The sequence below is a fragment of the Lutjanus erythropterus genome, chromosome 23 (genome assembly GCF_056507025.1).
Source record: "Lutjanus erythropterus isolate fLutEry1 chromosome 23, fLutEry1.hap2, whole genome shotgun sequence".
NCBI classification, from domain to species: domain Eukaryota; kingdom Metazoa; phylum Chordata; class Actinopteri; order Lutjaniformes; family Lutjanidae; genus Lutjanus; species Lutjanus erythropterus.
Window position 1 is genome coordinate 2,947,988 of NC_139339.1, and position 21,294 is coordinate 2,969,281.

The 21,294-nt window shown below is 39.4% G+C and overlaps 1 protein-coding gene across 3 annotated transcripts; it reads right to left on the reverse strand.

Moving 5' to 3' along the window:
- Nucleotides 1–668: 668 nt before the first annotated feature.
- On the reverse strand, nt 669–21,210 carry LOC146305356 (type II inositol 3,4-bisphosphate 4-phosphatase-like). 3 transcript variants are annotated; one of them, XM_084712764.1, is made up of 26 exons: nt 21,090–21,210; nt 20,332–20,553; nt 18,839–18,897; nt 18,683–18,764; nt 18,359–18,589; nt 17,463–17,510; nt 16,912–17,009; nt 16,691–16,810; nt 11,600–11,679; nt 9,494–9,587; nt 9,201–9,270; nt 8,927–9,074; nt 8,659–8,789; nt 7,297–7,404; nt 7,082–7,190; nt 6,007–6,172; nt 5,323–5,526; nt 5,093–5,237; nt 4,709–4,914; nt 3,989–4,112; nt 3,664–3,790; nt 3,403–3,543; nt 3,012–3,109; nt 2,560–2,657; nt 1,902–2,056; nt 813–1,640 (listed from the first exon to the last, which is right to left on the reverse strand). In XM_084712764.1, exons 2-26 carry the CDS (start codon nt 20,450–20,452, stop codon nt 1,415–1,417), a joined length of 3,189 nt encoding a protein of 1,062 aa, XP_084568890.1. In that variant the 5' UTR covers nt 20,453–20,553; nt 21,090–21,210; the 3' UTR covers nt 813–1,414. The 3 variants fall into 3 exon arrangements, 2 of the variants coding, with proteins under 2 accessions (XP_084568890.1, XP_084568889.1); XR_014769122.1 differs by lacking the exons at nt 16,691–16,810; nt 16,912–17,009; nt 17,463–17,510; ... (3 more) ...; nt 20,332–20,553; nt 21,090–21,210 and adding exons at nt 669–804; nt 14,521–15,187 and having other exon boundaries at nt 1,362–1,640; XM_084712763.1 differs by lacking the exons at nt 16,691–16,810; nt 16,912–17,009; nt 17,463–17,510; ... (3 more) ...; nt 20,332–20,553; nt 21,090–21,210 and adding an exon at nt 14,521–15,187.
- Nucleotides 21,211–21,294: the final 84 nt, after the last annotated feature.

Sequence of the window (21,294 nt, forward strand, 5' to 3'; positions counted from 1 at the left end):
ATATATGACACAGTAATATAAAAATGTCACAAGATGGATCAAATAGCTCAACTTGAACAATAAATATATATGTGGAAAAAAAAACATTTGGGGGGCATTTTAAAAAAGTTTTCTGTTTTTTTATTTCTACATTATTTATATATATTTATACATTTCTATAGGCCTATTTGTAATTTTTGTTATTTTTCATATATTGTTTCAAATCAATATCAAATATCAAAACCTGCTTTACAGACTATTAACAAAATAAAAAATTATATGAAAAATAGACTTTAAGTACCAAAAGTAAAAGCACTCATTTCAGAATCATATATATTACTGGATTTTGATTATTGATGCATTAATGTGTTTATCAGTTTAATGCTGCAGCTGATTGAACTGATTTTATATTTTATATTTATATTTTCTCTTGTGCTGAGTGTTGTACTACATGTATGTGCCGTGTATCATCATCCATTTGTTTTAAATAATCTGAAATGTGACAGAAATAAATTAAGATTCATTTATTGCAGAAACATGTTTGTAAATCAAACACCTGCATTCACAGTGAACATTACAGGACATAAAAATAAAATGTACATATGTATAGAACACAACACACATTTTACAGGATAAAATAACAATCTCATGATACAAAATAAAATAAAATCTGTACAGGAACTAAAAACGTAGTGTCAGTGTTTCTATCCGAAGCTGCCGTCTGGAGGTCGGTACAGTTTGGGGAAGGTGAGGAGCTGAACGCCGCTGAAGGCGAACTTCCTGCTGCCGATGTTCTTCTGCACGTTCTCCATCCTGCAACCGTCCCTGCACACACACACACACACACACACACACACCGACCAATGAGTAATTTACTAGTGTTTGTCATTAAAAAGCCGTCTGTTTAGTTGCCATGAACACACACACCAACATTATACACACAGACACAATCAATATTAAATTAGTGCAACAATATTTCCCACAGCAGTAAAGAAACAAACAGATTTGTTCTTTATCGGCTCATACAAATGATATAAGAGAATTTGTCACATTAACAAATTTGAAAAATGTTGATCAAAGTCCAAGATGACGTCCTCAAGTGTCTTATTTTGTCCAAAGCTCAAAGATATTCAGTTTACTGTCAGAGGATAAAAGAAACCAGGAAATATTCACATTTAAGAAGCTTAAAATAATTTTTACTTTTTTTAAAAAACAAAAATGACTCAAAACTATTAATTGATTATCAAAATAGATGTAGATTAATTCAACAGCCAATTGATAATTGATTAATCGTTGCAGCTCTAAGTGTTTTTAAGTTTTTCCAGCCGTTCCTTCCTTTGTTATGTGCAAGATAAGAATAAGAAAATGTGAAAGACAGACACCAGTATCGTCCATCTAGTCCACTCTGTGCCCAGTGCTCCCAGTCTGTGCAGGTCTACTGGTATTTGGCCAGCAGTATGACCAGGCTGAGGATGAGCCAGAGGACGAGCAGGTGAGACGTGACCAGGAGGAAGACCACCGGGTACAGGTGCCTTCTGGGAGCTTTAGGGGCCAAACAGAGCGGGAGCCCCGAGGGACGCTCGCCGCCCGGGTCTGACCCGCTGACAGTGAACCCTGACTGGGCGTAACAGCCCAGCATCTGTCCCCAGGACAGACGAGACCTGGAGGAGGAGGAGGAGTGTGTGTGATGAAGAGACAGGAAGAAGAGAAACATAATGATGGATGAAAGAAAAAGAAAAAGAAGAGAAAACAAAAGAAAATTAAACTGCAACATAAAAATAAGAGGAAAGGAAACAAGGACAAAGGAAAGGAAAGGAAGAGAGAAGGAAGAACAGGACAGAGGAGGAAGAAGGGAGGACGGGGACGGTCTGTGTGTGTGTGTGTGTGTGTGTGTGTGTGTGTTTTCTGTAGTTAAAACGAACCTCCTCATGCAGTCCAGTGCGGTGCTGAAGTGCTGCTGGCTGAGTGTGTGTCGCTCCCTCAGTAACACACACTGCTCCAGCGTCACAGACATCGCCGTGCGGTCCTTCGCACTCTTACAGCTCGTCAGACGCACGCCGTTCGCCTTACGACACACCTGAACAGACACATCAAATGTTTTGTTTGGGGAGATTTTTAACTGCAGCTGATGTTTTTGTCCACCTGGGGGCGTCACAACCCTGATATATCATCACTTTAGAAGCTGATGTGATGAACTTAACAGTTACTGTGCAACATTATCAGTCATTTAGTCGTGTTTGAGTCCACCAGATGAACGTTAATCATTATATGTCATTATTAAGCTAACACACTAAGTGCTATTTATTTATAAATATATATAAAAAGTGATGCAAGAATCTTTCTTTTTTTTTTTTTTAAAAGTATGGTGATACTTCAGAGAATCCACTTTCCCATTTTATTAATTCATTTATTCAATTTAAATTGTATTTATGTATTTAATTTTGCATTATTTTCTCTTTGCATTTCCACCAAATATTTATTCCTGTATCTTCTTATTTTTTTTTATGCATTTCTGCTTCATTATCCAACATTGTCCCTAATTTTCTCGATCTTATGTCACAGACTGTCGACTCGTCTCACCGTAGCAGCGATCCATAAAACCTCCACATTCTTCCTCTTCTTGGTTTCTACACTACGATCGAGAGACGACAACAGGTCCGATAGAGACTGGATACCAGCTGAGAGACAGACAGGACAGAGACAGACAGGAGAGAGAAAGACTGGTTCAGTTTGATTGTAGTTTCTGTCAGAAGTCGACTGCAGTAAAATCTCCTCGTTGTTGTTGTTACAGTTGGCAAATGTAAGAATAACTTTAGGCTGCTGATAAGTGAAAATTACAATGATTGTTATTCATTTTTACATATTTTTTTTTTGTCAAAGCCACAGGGAGCCACTGCAGAGGAGCAAAAGAGCTGCATGAAGCTCCGGAGCTGCAGGTCGCTGACTTCTGCAGTAAGGTAACAAACCTAAACATGCAAAAACAAAAACAAAAAAAAAACAGTGTTTAACTGAACACAGTCAGAGAGTCTTACTCATGTCAGGCAGTGTGTGTCTCAGTGTGCAGCAGTAAGCTTTCAGACGCTCACAGCTCTGCTGGTTCATTCTCTCCTGCAGCGAGCTGTCGCCAAACCTGAAACAAACATCACATTTCTATAAAATAGTCTGATACAAACGTAAACACACACAGTATGCAAAGATTTACAAAATGATTTTCAACCTATATTCAATCGGATACAGTGAAGATTTGTAATATTCAAACTCCACAATGGAGGAACACGTGGACAATGAGTCTTGGCATCGTCTTGCTGAAATACACAACGTCCCAACTTTTTTGGAGATGTGGTTCTATGTCAGTGTGTGAGTCTGTGTGTGTGTGTGTGTGTGTGTGTGTGTGTGTGTGTGCGTGTGTGTGTGTGTGTGTACCTCTCAGCCAGACTCTGCTGCTGGTTGATTCCGATGTTGAAGAGGACAGGATGAACTCGTATCAAACACCCCTCTTTTAGTTCCCGCGGCAACAACCCAAATGTCTCCGGAGGCAACGGGACCTCGACGACAAAACCGCCCCTGAAGTGAGACGAAATTTGTTGACAAGAGTTGAGAAAAGGCTGATTTTTGGGTCAGTAGTTAAGATAAAGGTAAAGTTAATGTGTAAGTAAGACCTAAGTCGACGTGTGTTTTTCCCACCATGCTCCTCTGAGAGTCGGCAGCAGGTCGTCCAGCTGCTCTGTTTTAGCCTCGGTGACAGTGAACGCAACACCGCTCAGGTCTGCCACAGCCACTTCCATGTCCTCCAGCATCCCCACCTCATCACCTGACACACACACACACAACATGTACGTCTACACAGAGTATATTAAGGCTGCACGATAAGGTAAAAAAGTCATATTGCCATTATTTTGACTGATTATATTGCGATTAATTGTGCAGCCCTACAGTACATACAGCAGGGCAGCGTGTTTGTATCTGTGTGTGTGTGTGTGTGTGTGTGTGTGTGTGTGTGTGCGTGTACCGTAGGTGCTGAGCAGGCTTTCAAACTGAGCCAGAACTCCAACAGAGTGAAGCTGCTGCAGGAACTGTGGATCCTCCAGACCTCCGAACAGCTTCAACATGAAACCACAAACTACTGCTGACAGCTGACAGACAGACAGAGAGTCAACATTAAATCACACCACTTTATTTTTGATCAAAAACATGTACTGCTTGATATTTCATTTACAGCTTAATTGCTCTTGTATCATTTCCATTTTTATCTTTAATCTAATTTTCACTTTATATACTTCTAATTATTTATTTATTCACTTTTCTCTGTTTATCTGTAATTATTTCTGTCCTTGTGCTGCTGCAACGTGAAACAAAATTTCCTATCTTATTTCATAAGCGCATTTTAATTCTCTTAAAAAGTTATTGTGCCTGATGTGAGACCAAACAATTCACTTGAAGTTGTGTTTGTTTCTGCAGCTGCAGAGCTGCTGCGATCTCTCTGAATCCACTGATAATATAACATTTTCTTTAATATATTTTTCAATCTAAGCTACCAAATTAACATCAGAAAAACTGAGATTAGCTTTGACACTAAAATTACACTGACTTTGAATTTTTTTAGATTGTGGATATTTTCACATTGATTTCTGTATCGTCTTTTTATTTTCTGAAAAGCAGCAGCTAATAATCATTTATAATAAAAGATGACTTCAGACTGATTCTCTCTCTCTCTCTGTTTCTCCCTCACCGCCTGGCTGAAGACGGCGTGGCGTCTCTGAACGATGTGTGCGGGTCCCTGAGCGAAGGTCGAGGCCACCGCCCCCTGCAGGACCACGAAGGTCATGGCGGCTCGAGCCTTCCCCACCGCCTCGCGCACGCAGTCCCTGAGAGTGACCACCAGGGGGAGCAGCTGCTCCTGCCAGGAGGACGCAGAGGAGGACGAGGATGACGAAGCTGGAGGATAAAGACAAGTTCAAAACCTAAATTTAGATTATATTTACATTAATATTTTCTATTTTTATGTTAAATATTGCATTACTTTATATTTAAATTCTATATTTTTATGTTTTATAGTAACACTTAAAATATTATAAACATGCATCAGCAGCAGAAACATAAAATAACGTCTCACCTGTGTTCTGAGAGTTTGTGTCCCCAGTTGCTTCCTGCTGCTCTGATGATGTCAGTTCCTGTGGGCGTTCCTCCCGCCCCTGCAGCCGGTCGCCCATGGCAATGATGCAGTTGAGGCTCATGGCGACATTCGCCCACGCTCTGTCCTACACAAACACACACACTTATAAACACACATATGACACAATAAAAAAAAAAAAAAAAAGATCTCACAAACAAACTCCAACTTGCCCATTCCTCCTCGTCGTACTCCGCGTCCCGCCGGCCGGCTTCCTGTTGCCATGGCGAGGTGTCGTCCTCCTGATCAGCTGGTGTGATGTCACAGAGCAGCCCGTTGCTGTGGACGTGGCTGCTGTTGGCCGAACACTGGCTGTGGATCGCCAGCAGGGCGCTTTTCACCAGCTCGTCTTTGAGAGCGTGAACAAACTGTTCAGTCTGAGTGAGAACAATCATCATTAAGGCGTCTGATTTTCAGATCTCTGTGTCCGAAGACTCAAGGTTTCACTTTTAGCTCCTGAAGGCTGGACTGCACCAACAAGGATCAATTTTAAACTGCGATGCAGAATGACTTTAAACTTAGCTTAGCCTAAACTTTTTGAGATGGACTGAGAAAAACTTTCAGGGACAGACTCTCTGTCCAACTGAGTTTTATGACGTCTTTTTCTTAAAGGAGAAATTAGAGCTTCTCTGACAAGCCATTATAAGTGAGTTAGCTAACTTAAGTCTGGTTGTGGATGTCTTAAACACTGAAGACTGTTTTGAAATCTTGTTCTATTACATTGTTTTATGTTTATCTCATGGTGCCTGTTTTGGTCAGGACACATGTGATTAAATAAATGTTAAACATAGATAAAATTCAATAAAAAAAATTCTGACTCCAGTATTCTGTTATCTGTGTTTACGTTCCCTCCTCACCTGCTGAGTCAGACTGTCCAGGACCTCCTGCAGCCGGGCGGCGTTCAGCTCCAGAGAGACGGACAGCAGCTCCTCAGCGAGGCCGAAGACCAGAGGCTGCAGCTGGGCCACGCTGGCCAGCACCTCCTTTGCTCTGGAGCTCTCTTCCTGAGAGTAAGACACGGAGCTGCAGAGAACGAGGGACAAGGTGAGGAAGACGAAAATGAAACTAAACTCTAAATTACTCTAAAATATGAGAATATTTGTACATGTAAACATTTTTTTAATGCTGTTATCTTGAGAAAGCAAAAAGCCAGGACTATCTCTGTGAAAACAGGGCTTTGTTCTACACTTCTTAGTTTATTTTGACTATTATGCACCAAAATATCAAAGAAAAGTCCTTGAAAACTTAATGGGTAAAACACCTGATTCTGAATGAGTTATTTTCTCTAAATGTCAAACTATTCCTGCAATAGAGGATAATTATTTGTACAACAGTATAATATAGTGATAAAAGTGACATCTGCTTGGAACAGTTGGAAAGCTTCATCACAAATGTTAAAGCTGTACAGCAGGAATCTGAAAATGAAGCTAAAACTTGTGAAAACACTGTCGAGCAGCTGCAGGCGAAGCCGAGTTCACCTGTTCAGTCTACAAGAATCAAACTCAGATCAAACTAGAGCTTTGTTTCAGCTGCAGACTCGTCATTTAGCTTCTGAAAATATATAAATTCAACTTTAACGGCATGAAAACAGCCTTTCTCACATTGATCTTTTGACTTAGGAACAAAGATTTTGAGCGGTAAACCACTTTAAAAGTGATAAAACTAGACATGCCTAAAATCTGGAGGATCCAACCCACGCATGTTTTTTTTTAAAATGAGTCTAAAGATCCTAAAAAGTCCAAATAATAATTCAACAGAACGGGAACATACTTCTGGGTTGATCCACAGCAGAGCGTCACTAATCCTGACCGAGCAGAGATTATGGAGATTAATCCACAGGCAACAATATGAAGAGATGGATGAGAGGACGAGAGGATGAAGAGAAAAGATACAGAGAATAAATGGAGGTATGAATGAGACACACACACACACCTGTCTGTGTGGTTCGTGTGTTTGCTCAGCAGCTTCTTCAGTCCTCCATGTTTGAAGGACCGATGGTGATCAGACGGAGCGCCGAATGTTATCACCTCGTACCAAACACCTGCAGAGAGACAGATAATACAAGTGAAAAACTGAGTAAAATAAACGAGGGACAGTAAATAAAAAGTGTAAAGAAGCGAATAAAGAAGAATCGAAGGTAAATGTACCTGTGCTGTCGGGATCTGTGACCTCCATCCTCTGTGAGTGCAGGTTGGTTGGAACAAACTGAAGGTGTTTTTCTGATTTGCTGCAGCTCGACTTGAAACAGGACGACGCTGTTCGAAAGGAAACACAAATAATGTCAAGTAACACAACTAGCGTCCGTGGAGAAATAATTTTCCCACGACATGTTCCACATTTTGGGCTCGACTTCCTGGAGTTTCTGCTGGTTAAAGAAATGAGATATGACGTGTTAATCAGTGAGATGGTGGATTTTGTTAACTTCAGATGGAGCAAGACTAGCATTTTCTAAGCTAAGCTAAGCTAACCAGCTCCAGCTTCATATTTAACGTAGAGACCTGGGAGTGACATTAATCTTTGCATCTAACTCTCAAAAAGATAATAAATATATTACAAAAGTCTTTGGATTATTATTTTTGCACATCGTCTATACGATTTACAGCTCTTTTCCCGTCTCCTTATATCGTTTATACTGTTTTTCCCCTGTTCATAGTGTTCCTACTATTTATTTTCATATTCCTTTGTTTAAATTGTTCATATATTTTTTGTAGTTCTTCTTGCTTATTTTCTACTGATGCATCTTTATATTTTCACTATTCACTTTGCTGCTGTAAATTTCACCACTGTGGGTCTAATAAAGGAATAACTTCTCTTTAAAATCTTTAAAACACAAATATTCTATATATTTTTTTTATTTATTTTACATGGTTTTATTTTATATTCATGATTTGTGACTTCTGCAGTAGTTTTTTTTTTTCTTCTTCTTTTCTTATACTATATTGTAGATGGGAAGTTCGACTCTGTTTTCACTGAACTGAGTTTGCATGAGTCACTCAAGTTGTGAAGTCGGTTGGCTAACCAGGTCAGACCACAGCGCCCACAGAGCATGCAGACAAGAGACTTGCACCAGCCGAGCCTCCTAACTTTCCGTTTAGCGTTTTTCTAACTTGAATAGCAGGAAATAATTTTAATCAAGCAAGTTTTCTAGACTTCACCGACAGAATGGACAGTATTCTGGTACTGAAATAATAAACGACAATTATTCTTGTTTTCATTGAAAAACATTAAAATGATTACAGTGAGATTTTTTCTTGGATCTGCACCAAACAAAGATGTTTTCTTCAGCCTACAGAATATGATGTGTAGGACATCTCTGCAGCATGACTAGATTTAATTTAAAATGATATTTTGACACACATTTCTAACAAATGCTGCACCTCCTGTGATTTGATGTTCGGCTCGAGCAGGTGACAAAGAAAACAAAAGCTGAAACAAATAACCAACATGAAACATTAAAAAAAACACCACATCAAACAGTTCCACCCCTGCCATCACTTTACTGACTTCACCTGTCAGTTTGTTGAGCTCAGAGAGCGTTTCCTGGTAACAGCCAATCAGGTGGTGACAGTGGTTGATGACATCATGGCGGAGCCCATCCCAGTGGGGTGAAAGGTCACCGAGATCCTTAACTTCCTGGACCCTGAAAAAAAAGACACAGTCACTGTTTCAGTTGAAACTCACCTAGAAAGTTGAACAGTTTTCCTGCAGACGCCACAGAAACATCCTGTTAGATCAGATTCTGACTCATCACAAACAAACAAACAAACAAACAAACACCTGCGTGTGTGCTCGTGTATGAGTGCGCTCAGTAGCTGTTTGGGTAAAGAGAAGGAGAGCGGCGTCTCGGACATCTGTTCCCGGACCAGCAGCCATCTTTGATCCTCCGTCTGAAACCTGTACACCTTCGACACCTGAGCACACAACACTGCACACACACACACACACACACACACACACACACAGGTAATGTAAAGGTATACAGACATTTACACATCAGTGTAGTATGTAAACTGTGTGATAAATCCCGTGTGTGTGTCTGTTTGTGTCTCACCAGCTCTCATCATCGGGCTGTTTTCTTTGTCGTGGACAGAAGTGTGAAGACTGTCACACAGCGCAGGACACTGGGGGACAGGAAGACAGCAGAAAGAAGGTGAAATGGAAAGAATTACTCCTTCCTTTTCTCAGTCCTCCTCCCCCGTCTTCCCCCTCTGTGCTGCACAGAGTCACGACAAATTAATCTACTCATAACCTGAAACTGACTGAACAGAAACCACAGAGCGTCGAACTGTGACACCTCAGCTGAGGCTGAAGGGAACTGAAGAGAGGCAGCGTTTTCTCCTCTACCTTGTGTTCTGGAGGAGTTTTATCCTCGTTCTCTCCCTCCATCTGCAGCCGGGACACCTTCACCTCCCCGACCTCGTTCACTCCATCCATCGTCCTGATTAAAAGACAGGAAGGACAAAATAAGATATCTGATGTTTAGAAACATCACTGATAAGTGCAGTTTAAACATATCCCCCCTTTTATTGATATAAAAAACTTTTTAGAGAAAAGAACTAATTAATATTAAGCTAAAATAAAACTAGAATTACCAAGCTAATTAGTCTATCTAAGACAAAATAAGCTACCTCAGATTGCTACTTTACTTAGCAGGTGAAGAGACATCTAGAGGGAGCTATTGCTAACACAAAAAGTTGATAAACTACATAAAATATTACAAAGCTAGATAGCTTGTGCAACTTTTTAAGAGACAAATTGCAGAGAAGAATACAGAGTGGGACAAAATTTAGCCAGCTGTTACTGTTATGAGTATCCAGCTAACTAGAAACAAGATATAGCCAGATACAAGTAGAAACAAAGAAATAACACGGTAAGCTAACTGGAAACAAAACGACAAGCAGGACAAAGTTAGCTAGAAACAACACAGCCAACAAGACAAAGTTAACAGAAACGAGATAACTAGCAAGACAAAGTTTACTAGAAGCACGATAGCGAACGAGACAACAATAACTAGAAACAAGATAACTAGCATAACAAAGTAAGCTAGAGACAAAATATCTACCAAGACAAAGTTAGCATGGAACAAAATAATTAGCAAGACAAAATTAATAGAAACAAGATAACTAGCATAACAAAGTAGGCTAGAGACAAAATATCTACCAAGACAAAGTTAGCATGGAACAAAATAATTAGCAAGACAAAATTAACAGAAACAAGATAACTAGCAGGACAAAGTTAGCTAAAAACGAAATAAGCAGCAGGACCAACTTAGCTAGAAACAAGACAACTAGCAATACAATGTTGACTGGAGACAAAATAACTAGCAGGACAAAATTAATTACAAACATGATAAATGTCATGACAAAGTTAGCTAGAAACAAGTTAGCTAGCAGCTCAGAACAGAAACAAAGTAACTAGCAGGACAAAATTAAATCAACAAACAAATCAACAGAAAAAACTAACTGGAAACAAAGTCACTAACAGGACAAACAAGTAAAAACTAACAAAACACAGAAAGCTTTCAGAAACAATAGCTGGGAGGACTAAGTTAACTAGAAACAAGATAACCAAATTAGCAACCTGACATTTTTTTTCTATAAAAAGAAAACACAAATCTAACCCACTAAGAAATACAAATCAGATGATAAGACATCTTACTGATCTAACTTGGTTATGTGATGTTATCAAAGCTAATTAACAAAACAAACAAACAAAAAAAAAAAGTTCACTGGAGAAAAAAGCTAACTCTCCTCTGTAACTGTGAAAAAACAAGTAGTAGCATGAAGCTCTGTAACTCAGCCAACCTGTGCCAGTAATCAGACACACCTGGATGCAACGTGTCACCATAGACACACCTACTGTACACTGTTTACACCTGGAACTCTCTCTCTCTCTCTCTCTCTGAGCCACTCTGTCTATGTCTCTCACTCTTTCTCTTCCTGACTGTCTCTCTAAACTCTCTCTTTCTCTCAGTCTATCACTCTGCGTTTGCCTCTCTGAAGATGTTGTGATATAAAAACAGGAAGAGATCGTTTCTTTCTACTCTGTGCAGAGGTGGAGCCTCACACTCCTCTCACTTCCTCATCTGGCTACAGGTATCCAAGCAACAGCCAATCAGATGACAACTCCAAGGCGTCTGTGAAGTATTTATGAGGTAATTTCATTCATGTCACTTCAAAGGATGTTTTCTTTTAAGAATAAATGGGGAAGAAGCACAGACAACATGTATGGTGGTTAAAGGAGAGCACAGTGGAACTTAAAGAGGCCTTAAAGTGGGTGTGCAGAGATGCATTGTGGGTATTTTTTTTACAAAAGGTTGAGGGAGAGTTTTTAAAAGTTATGTTGACATAAGTGGTAGTGGTTTTATTGAAGAGTAAGAAAGTGTTTGGAGCCGTTTTCACTGTGAAATTAAGAGTAGAAACTGAAAGAAATATGACGTGTGTTGTTTACCTGAGGCTCAGTGAGATGTGAGGCTCCTTGGACCTGAGCAGATCTCTGATGGAGAAGGAGGTGAAACCCAGGAAGCTCCTCTGAGAAAGACAGAGTCATGTTTTAATGTTTTAAAAGTTTTTCTTAAACTTTTGCTGCTGTAATCCAGCCTAAATCTAGTTCATAATAACGGGAAAAAATAGCTGTATACAGATGCACAGAAAGTTTTTACAATTCTGTTTTCTTTGGAATAAAAGTTCCTTGAACTTAGTCTTTAATTTAATTTCTGTCTGTGGGCTTGGTTTTAATTCATAAAAGATACTGAGCATAACACAGGTTTTAAGAAGCCTTTTTTAAACTTAAGTACCTGGGATCTATAAATCTAAAATTAAAGTAAAATTGATGTAGCATGCCTTATAATCAGTGATTTCTCCTTATATAATCAAAATCAGGGCTCAATAATAATTTGCCCCATTTGCTCAGGGCAAGTAAACCTGGCAAGTCACTTGCCCAAGTGGTAAGAAAGAAATAAACTACTTTGATAATCAATTGACCGAAGTAATTTTTCATACAAAATGGCAGAAAAAGCAGTTTTCAACCTCTCAAATATGGAGATTTGTTGCTTTTTTGAGTTTATTGTCATTTCAAACTGTATAGATTTGTGTCTTAAACATTTAAAGACATAACCTTGGACTTTAAAAGACAGGGATGGACATTATTCACCAATCTCTGACCTCTAATAGATGTTGTAGCCCTGGATTAAACATGACAATTAACGTTGGTCTAGTATTGAGCTAATGGACAAAGCACTAGTTAATTTATTAAAAAATAGATTCAGCAATCAAAACATCTATTCAGAAATTATAATAAAACTAATCATGACACTTAAAGGGATATTTTTTTTTCACCCACTCCTAGTTTTCTGAGACAAAACTGATCGTAGGTCTGTTTTATAAACGGTGTCCAGTCGACTGACCCCACAGCAGGTCCCTTATTCAAATATTCAAAAAATACTTTTGTTCTCACTCCCACTTTTCTCAATAGCGGCTGTATGTATGTGGATGCGGATGTATTTTGTTTAAATAGGTTTTTGAAGATGCCAGATGTGGTGAAGAACTACCTCACCAAATACACTCAGGATTTCCCCCCGGCCTCAACTTCTTCCCTTTGGTTGAAGGATGGTTTCTACTGATTAGAGCCTCAGTTCCTCATCTGATAAACACGATTTAAACACGTGTGTGTGAGCTTCTTTGTTTGACCAGGGCTTTATAATTGGTCATAATTATTAGTGAGAAGCCCGTTCTCTTGTTTGTACTTCATCACGATGAAAACACCTTTAATCAAACAGAACACGTTTCCCAAACGGCCCTGAACGACGTGCAGGATGAGTCCCGCTGCAGGTTACATAAAGGTCTGTCACACGGATTTAATCTTCCTCCTAATGTTTTGTGATATTAATTAATAAATGGCCCATTCTTTCTGACGCACACGCACACACAAATTCATCACCACCGGGTCAGGGCCACGTACCAAATATCTGCACAGCATTGGCATTAAAATCACTCTGTTGCTATGACGATAATCAGAAGCTCAGAGGATTACCTTGACGAGTGAAAAGCACTGAATTCATCCAACAAACACACACACACGCCAACAGATTCACACACTCTCACGAACAGTAAACTGAGATAAAACACAAATTAAATTTGTCCTCTTGTCTCTGATATTTTAGTAGTGTGGTCTCTTTCATTCTTTTATTTTCTAATGTGTCTATTCTGTTCTATTCCTGTCAAACCACAGGATACTAATTGAGGTTTTCAAGATGAATATTTAAGAGATTTTAAGATAACTACTGCTGATGTCTTCAATTAAGTCCAAGAAGCATTTTATAGACGAGCCACAGTGACAGAAAATCACTCTGAGGAGTTTTTTTTAGGAGTGCTTTTTAAACTCCCAAGAAATTATTGATTCCAGCTCCGCAAATTTGAATATTTACCACTTTTCTAGGAATGTGTTGTGTCCTGAACTGCTGGTTGAAGAAAACAGGGATCAACTTGAGATCTGGGAAACTTTGATGGACATATTTCTTGATTTTAGGGCTGCAACTAACCATTATTTTCATTCTTGACTGATCTGCCAATTATTTTCATAGATGATCGTCTATAAAATAGCAAAATGATGGTGACAAGGCCAAGATGACGTCCTCAAATGTCTTGTTTTGTCCACAACCCAAGGACATTCAGTCAGTAGAGAATATTCACATTTAAGATAATGGAATCAGAGAACTTTGGCTTCTTTTTCTGTTAAAATATGACAAACTGATTCATTGATTCTCTAAGTTTGCTATTAATTTAATAGTTGGCTGCAAATCGATTAATCGCTGCAGTTCTACTTTACTTTCATTTTACACACTGACTTGTTTTGGATTTGTTTGATCACAGAGACACACTGAGACTGTTCCCTGCTTCCCTGTTGTTGGAGAGTGATTGATTGGTGATTGATTGGTGTGTCATCAGCTTTAATCAGCTAATTGTTTCATCATGAACAGCCACTTCAGCCTGGAGGGAATTCATTCTGCTCTGTGAAACGTCTCAGCAGTCGTGTTGGGGTGAAGAACCACCACCATGCAGACAGAAAGACAGAAGGAAACAAACAAACAGGATATTGAGCTGTTCACTCAACACACACACACACACACACACACACACACACACACACACACACACACACACACACACACAGTTACCACATTTCCTTGTTTGCAGCTGAAGCTTTAGCAACAACACACACATGCACACAGTCACAGTGAGCTAATCTGTCTCATTGGGTTCTTGGGCAAAACAAGAGGATTTTAAGATTACAAGCTAATCCTCATCAAACCTCCACACACACACACACACACACACACACACACACACACAAAACACACTCTACTTCCCTACCTGTCCAGCAGAGGAGCTGTTCTCTCCTGCCGGTGGACAGAAACATTTCGTGCATGCCATCATCGCTCTCTGCATCGTTGCAGTTTCAATAATAGACAAAAAGAAAAAAGAAAAAGAACTTCTTCCTTCCTGTTTACTTCCTGTTCGTTTGTATTTCCTCTTTTCCTCCTGCTTTCAGCTGCAGACTTTAATAAGCAGCTGATGTTCCACTTCTTCAGCCAAAAATAAACTTACGCATAAAAGCTCAGACTCAAAGTTCATCCTACAAATAAAAGTAGGCTCTTTTTTTCTTATACAGCAAATTTTGAACGATTTGCAACGTAAAGTGCTTCACATAAGACATTATAAAGAATTACTGTAAGATATAAAACCTGTATCACGATACAGGGGTCATGATTCAATCAATTGTGATATACTGCACTTTCTTTTAGCTGATTTTAGGAAAACTAACATAAAGAACATGCCTTCATCTGCATAAAGTCCAAGCTTAAATAGGTTTACTTTTTTATGCATTTAGAAAAGTGGGGCCTGCATTTGTATTTATCACTCTCCCTGTATTATCAAACATCAAAGCACTAAACTTTGTGCAATCTGAGCAAAGTAAAGATGTTAGGTTCGAGTGGAAAAGCTAAACGGCTGAAGATAAATTTCAACACTTCACACGAGTCTTTGCATGCAAACAATTCATAAAAAATCGATAGCCTTTTTGAGAATCGATTGAGTATCACAAAACAAAATATTTTGATACTCAAGTGTATGTATCTTTATATTTAATTATATTAAAAGTAAAACAGATACTCAACTTGCAAGCTAAAGTGCCAAATAGTATAACAGGCATAAAAAATCATCCTATAAAGTGCATCTATGCTTTTAAATTCATTCACAAGATTACATCTTGTACTTTGACATCACATTGTCAGGTGATGCGACCACTGATCTTTGCCCTCCTTTTACTGCTGGCTGCTTTTTATGTTCGTCTTTCCCAACCCTGCAGGAATATGCAATTAGATTATAACAGAAAACTGTTAAATACGTCACCTAACTTCTTAAAAGAAGGACTATAAAATAAAACTATAAAATACTCTGTTTTAATGTTTTTCAGTACTGTTGCAGAAAGGAAGCTATAATTCCCCTACAAATACCAAAACAGTACTTTTCTGGAGAAATTTAAGATTATTTTCATCAAAAAGAAGAAGGCAAAGTTCTCAAATCTGAACAGATAATGTTTGATTATAAAACAGAATAAAACTGTCAAAATTATTATTTGAATCTGGAACTGCCTGACTGAGGAATGACTAAATATAAAACTATCAATTAAAAAAAATTAATTAAAGCTATAAAGTTCCCCACCTGTGCCCGAATGCACCATTGAAATTAAAGCTTATTGTGCTATTGGATTTTGCATAAGAGGGTGAAATAACTGACTGACTGTGAAGTGAAATCTGTCAGCAGCTGCAGCTAAAAGACGATTTCTCTCGCTCTCTTCCTGCCACATGACGGATTTACAGACAGTAAAAACGCAGAGAAAATACAAGAGAGACGAAGAAGAAGAAGAAGAAGAGTGGGAGCGTCCGAAGGCCGCGGAAAAGGAGAAATCCAAACAAAATAATCCATGAAAAATCCCGCTCCGGTCATCTCCTCTCTAGCTGAGACGACTAACACACACCGGCTGAGTGTCTCTCTGCTCCCTCCATCACCTTTTCCTCCTCCTACTCCTCCTCCGCCTCCTCCTCCTTTTTCGTCATGGCCGACAGGATTAAAACCCCTCCGGCATCATGGGAAATATGCAGATTAGCGAAGCGCCTGGCAGGTCGGTTGGGGTCGAGTTTGGCAGAAAAAAGCGATAGAAAAGAGATGAAAAAACGGAAATATCGATCTATCTAAAAATCTCACGCTGTCTCTGTGGCTGTCCTCATTTTACCCTCTCTCTCTCTCTCTCTCTCCCTCTCTCTCTCTCCCTCTTTCTCTGCGTGTGTGTGTGTGGAGATTAACTTTTGAATTGAGAGTGTGTGTGTGTGGTGAAAAGCTACCACCACTGGTATTACACATGTACACATCCTTTGCACTAATCCTCTTATATACACTATTTTTCAGACACACACACACACACACACACACACACACACACACACACACACACACACACACACACACACACACATACACTCACTGCGGTGTGTGTTGTCTGGTCCTCTGCGTGGTAAATGGTGAGTTTGATCCTGCTGTGATGGTAGAGGGGGTAGTCACCACGGAAACACACAGATGTTAGAAACACACTGTCATCCGGTCCCTGGGACAAACACACATATACAAACTTTAAAATACACCCTGATGTTACAAAATACTTCTGTCGCTCTGTATCTGTGTGTGTGTGTGTGTGTGTGTGTGTACCTGCACTGCCTGAGCACAGCAGTACTTCCTGACTGTGTGAGTGTGTGTGTCGATGACAGAAACTTGAACCTGGACTCTTGCTGCCAAGGCAACCACACCTGGGGGGGTGTGAGAGAGAGAGAGAGAGAGAGAGAGAGAGAGAGAGATGTTTGTGTAGCGGTGGAAAACGTATTAATATTTAAACCTACCTACCTGTAACATACTGTATCATAATGTAACATATTAAAGTGTAACATACTGTAACATACCATAATGTACTGTAGCACACTGTATAGTAATGTAACATAACATATTGTAACATACCAAATTGTAATGTAACAAGCTGTAACATAATGTACTGTAATATGTACTGTCATGAAACGTAGTGTAAAAGCGCAAAATTATCCTTAAAGTACAGTCCTTCAGTAAATGTACTTACTTTCCATAACTGTGTAAGTAAAAAACTAAGATATAAATACATGTATTTTACAAATATAATATGTAATAACAGTAACTCAATATTGTGTGTGTGTGTGTGTGTCCGTGCGTGCGTGCGTGCGTGTGTGTCATACCGACAGTCAGGTGCAGTGGTGAGACTTTAGCTGCAGGTTTGTCTCCACCTTGTGGTCAGAAACCAACATTACATCACAAACATGTTAAATATTAAGAACTGAAGGTTTGTAAAATGTTCTTGAAACAAAAGTCAGATTTGTGCAACTTCTAGTTTTTAATCAGTCTGCAAAAACCTGCCAGTCAGGTGGTATTTGTCTCAACCTGACACCTGACAGACCAGTCTGCAGACTGTCTCTGATCTACAAATATTTAATCACATGTTGCTTTCCAATAACTGATCAGAGCAGCCTGATGCAATGTCAGGGGGAAAAAAACAGATGTGGAAAGTAAAGGCAAACAGCTTCATCGATCCTGGTGAGACCCTGGATTTGAACCTTCCATCACAAAAAAACCTGACTGACAGGTCCGATTGAAGGTCGAGTTTATTTTGTTCATCCTTAAAACACTGCCAGAGTTTCACATGAAAACAGTGTTGCAGAATCTCCCAGACAGGGGAAGTGAATGGTGACCAGTTTTCAAACAACTGGAAAGAAACCATAAAATATCCTCCATACTGCTCGTCTGGTGTAATCCAAGTCTCCTAAAGTCCTGACATGCTGTTTGCACACCGTCACACCAAACACACAGTTCAGACAGTGTGCATGTGAGCGTGGCTCCAAGTTAAGGATCTACAGTGAAGATTCAGGCAAAAAACATGGTGTAAATAACATTTTTTAACATTTGAAAAGTAGTCACCATTTACTTCCATTGTTTGGGAGATTCTGCAACACTGTTTTCCTGTGAAACTCCAGCAGTGTTTTGTGGACAACAAAAGTAGATGATGACTGAATTTTTGGGTGAACGATCCCTTTAATAACAGTTTTAATATGTTTCTAAATATTAAACAGACACTCACCTGCATCTCCTGCATTTTCCAGACTTTTATCTCCCCCGGGGCAGTGTGAAGCAGTATGTGTGTGTTGTTGTTGCGTGTCCCGGGTGGTGTGTGTGTTAATGAGCGTGCGGAGGTGAGTGATGCGTCGCCTCAGCATCTCAGTGTTGGCGTCTCTCAGGACGACGAGCCAGGAGACACAGTCTGCAGAGCTGCTGGACTCAAGGAGGACGGGTGGGTCGCCACTCTCAAAGCCTGAACACACGCACACGCACACACACACACACACACTTAGCTGTGACAATCAACATTACTGCATGTTTAAAAAAAGAGGAGTGTGTTACTTACGGAGAGCCAGTCGTCTGTCATCATCTGGAAGCTTCATAACGTCACATCTCTCCAACAGCAGCACCTCCTCCAGCTTACCACCCTGCGCACACACACATTTAACATCTGGGGTTTAAAGCACCGACACGCTGCATCACTCCTGTCTCTGCCTCTCACCTGTTTCTTGAGGATGAACAGCAGGTTTCCTCTGAGCCGACAGAACCTCTCAGTCAGATCTGACACAGACGAAGCTTCTTGTTAGAACACATATTTACAGCTGAGAGAGAAGGAGCTTTTAAGTTCTGTTAAAATAGAGTCAAACATTCAGCAGATGTTCTTTTGTCAGTCACACAGACGTTCCAGGAAGTAAAGGCAGGGTGAGTCACGAGGATGGAAACAGACGGAGAGGAGATGATGGCTGCCGAGGAGCTGGAGAGCAAGGCAGCTGAGCTCAGAGCACGGAGAGGGAGGGGAGAACACGAGAACAACAGAGAACAGAAGAGAACGAAAGAGAGCAAAAAGAAAACGAACACAAAATAGAACAGACTGAAGGGGAACAGAAGGGGACAAAAAAAGAGGACAGAGGAGAATAAATCAGACCAGAACAAATAAGAACAAAAACAGAAAGGAACAAAAGAGAACAGATCAGAAGAGAACAGAACAGAGGAGAATGAAAGAGAACAGGACAGAAGAAAGTAAAAGAACAAAGGAGAACAAGAGAGGATGAACAAAACTGAAGAGAAGAGAACACAAAAGAACAAAGGAGACACAACAGTAGACAAAAGATGATACTGGAGAACAAAACAGACCAGATTAAGAGAACAACAGGGAACGGAGCGTAAGAGGATAAACGAGAACAGGAAGAACAAGGAAGACTAAATAGTGAACAGAAGAAAACAAAAGGAACAGAGGACAACAATAGAGAACGAAACAGAAGAGAGGGGAAAAAAGAAGAGAACAGAACGCATTCAGGAATATCGCTGAACAAAAGACAACATAGCAGAACAGAATGACAGAGAACGGAGGACAACAAAAGAAAACAAAAGAGAACAGAAGAGAACACAAAAGAAGACAGAGGAAAACAAAACAGACCGGAACAAAAAAAAAAAGAACAGAACAGAGCAGAGTAGAAGAGAATGAACCAGAACAGAGGAGAACACAGAAGAATACAGAGGGAAAAAAGAGGAGAACAGAGTAGAAAAAAAAACAGACAATGGAAAACAGATCAAACAAGAATGAAAGGAGGGTCTGACTGACACTAGATTTTTAATTCCTATGCCGATAACAATATTTAAAAGATAAAAAAATTTAAAAAGCACAAAAAATGTGATATTGATATATATCAGTCAATACTGCAATGATAAACGCTGCTTATAAAACTAGAATAAAATAAAATAAAAACATTAATTATGTTGTAAACATACATCATGTTTTGTCCAAAGAAATTTTAAAAAAAGGGTTTCATATCGGCACATATTGGACAACATATACGCTGATACCAATATAGACTGATATAGCTATGATGGGCCCATATCAGCTGACTGATATATCTGTCTGGCTCTAAACAAAAGACAGCAGATATAAAAGGGAAAAAAGGAGGACAAGGGACAAGAGCAGTGAACACAATAGAATAGAATAGAAAAGAATAAATAGAATAGAATCTGTCTGACCTGTCTCTTGTCTTCCAACTCGCAGCGTTCCTTCTCTCTGGAAGATTCCAGATGTTTCTTCTCCGGACAGAAGCAGCAGCTGGCTGCTGTTCACCCTCAGCTTCACCCTCCTCATCTTCATCCTCCTCCTCAGGACACATCAAATGTCTGCTCGCCCCATCATCATCATCATCATCATCATCATCATCATCATCACCATGAGGGTCTGGTCTTCATTTCTGTCTGAGGAAATACACAGAAAACTATAAATATGACAGTATTATTATCCATGTAAGCTAGAACTATTTATATTTTGATATCTACAAAAATTAAGATATTTAATCATTATTTATACAGATGTTTCATGTATATTAAATAATTATGAGCATATTTTGTTGTTACTTTTCAAATATAAAGTTGGCACTGGTTCAAATAGCTAACAAATGATACTATGTAGCTAGACAACACACATATATACACACATATATGTGCATTACATTAAGTAACAGCACACAGTAAATTCAGTCTGACACAGGTAGCTTCATGATAACTGAATAATGGCTGTCGACGTAGCATTTTATTATTTTATTTGTTTTATAAAGTCTGTGTTAGCCAAACGCCATGACAATCTGCTGGCACTTAAACCGTTAACGTTAGTTTGTTGACACGATTGAAAACTTTCAAAAAATAACTATAAACTTATTAAAACAGCTTCATATGACATAGAGTGAACATAATCTAGCATTTAAAGATGTACGAGGTTTATCGGCAGTACTTACCAGAAGAAAAAGCAGGTTTCTGGGCTCAAAACCAGCTTTTCCAACCGCTGTTTAGTTTGAGTGGAAGCCATAGTGGAAAACCCATGGGACAAACCTTTGGACGGATGAAATCTCGCGAGAGTTGAGATGTCCTCCAGGCTGCGCTACTCACTTAGAGCCACGAGATGTCGCGAGAAGGATAATTTATTTAATAAATAATAGGATT

Bases quoted from the DNA above. Each gene is read 5' to 3' on its own strand.
- LOC146305356 (XM_084712764.1), bottom strand. From the start codon at position 20,452: ATGAAGATGAGGAGGGTGAAGCTGAGGGTGAACAGCAGCCAGCTGCTG. The intron at 18,765-18,838 runs GTGAGAGGCAGA...GTGTGTGCGCAG, and splicing joins TGTTCATCCTCAAGAAACAG to GGTGGTAAGCTGGAGGAGGT. The intron at 17,010-17,462 runs GTATGACACACA...ACACCCCCCCAG, and splicing joins ACCACTGCACCTGACTGTCG to GTGTGGTTGCCTTGGCAGCA.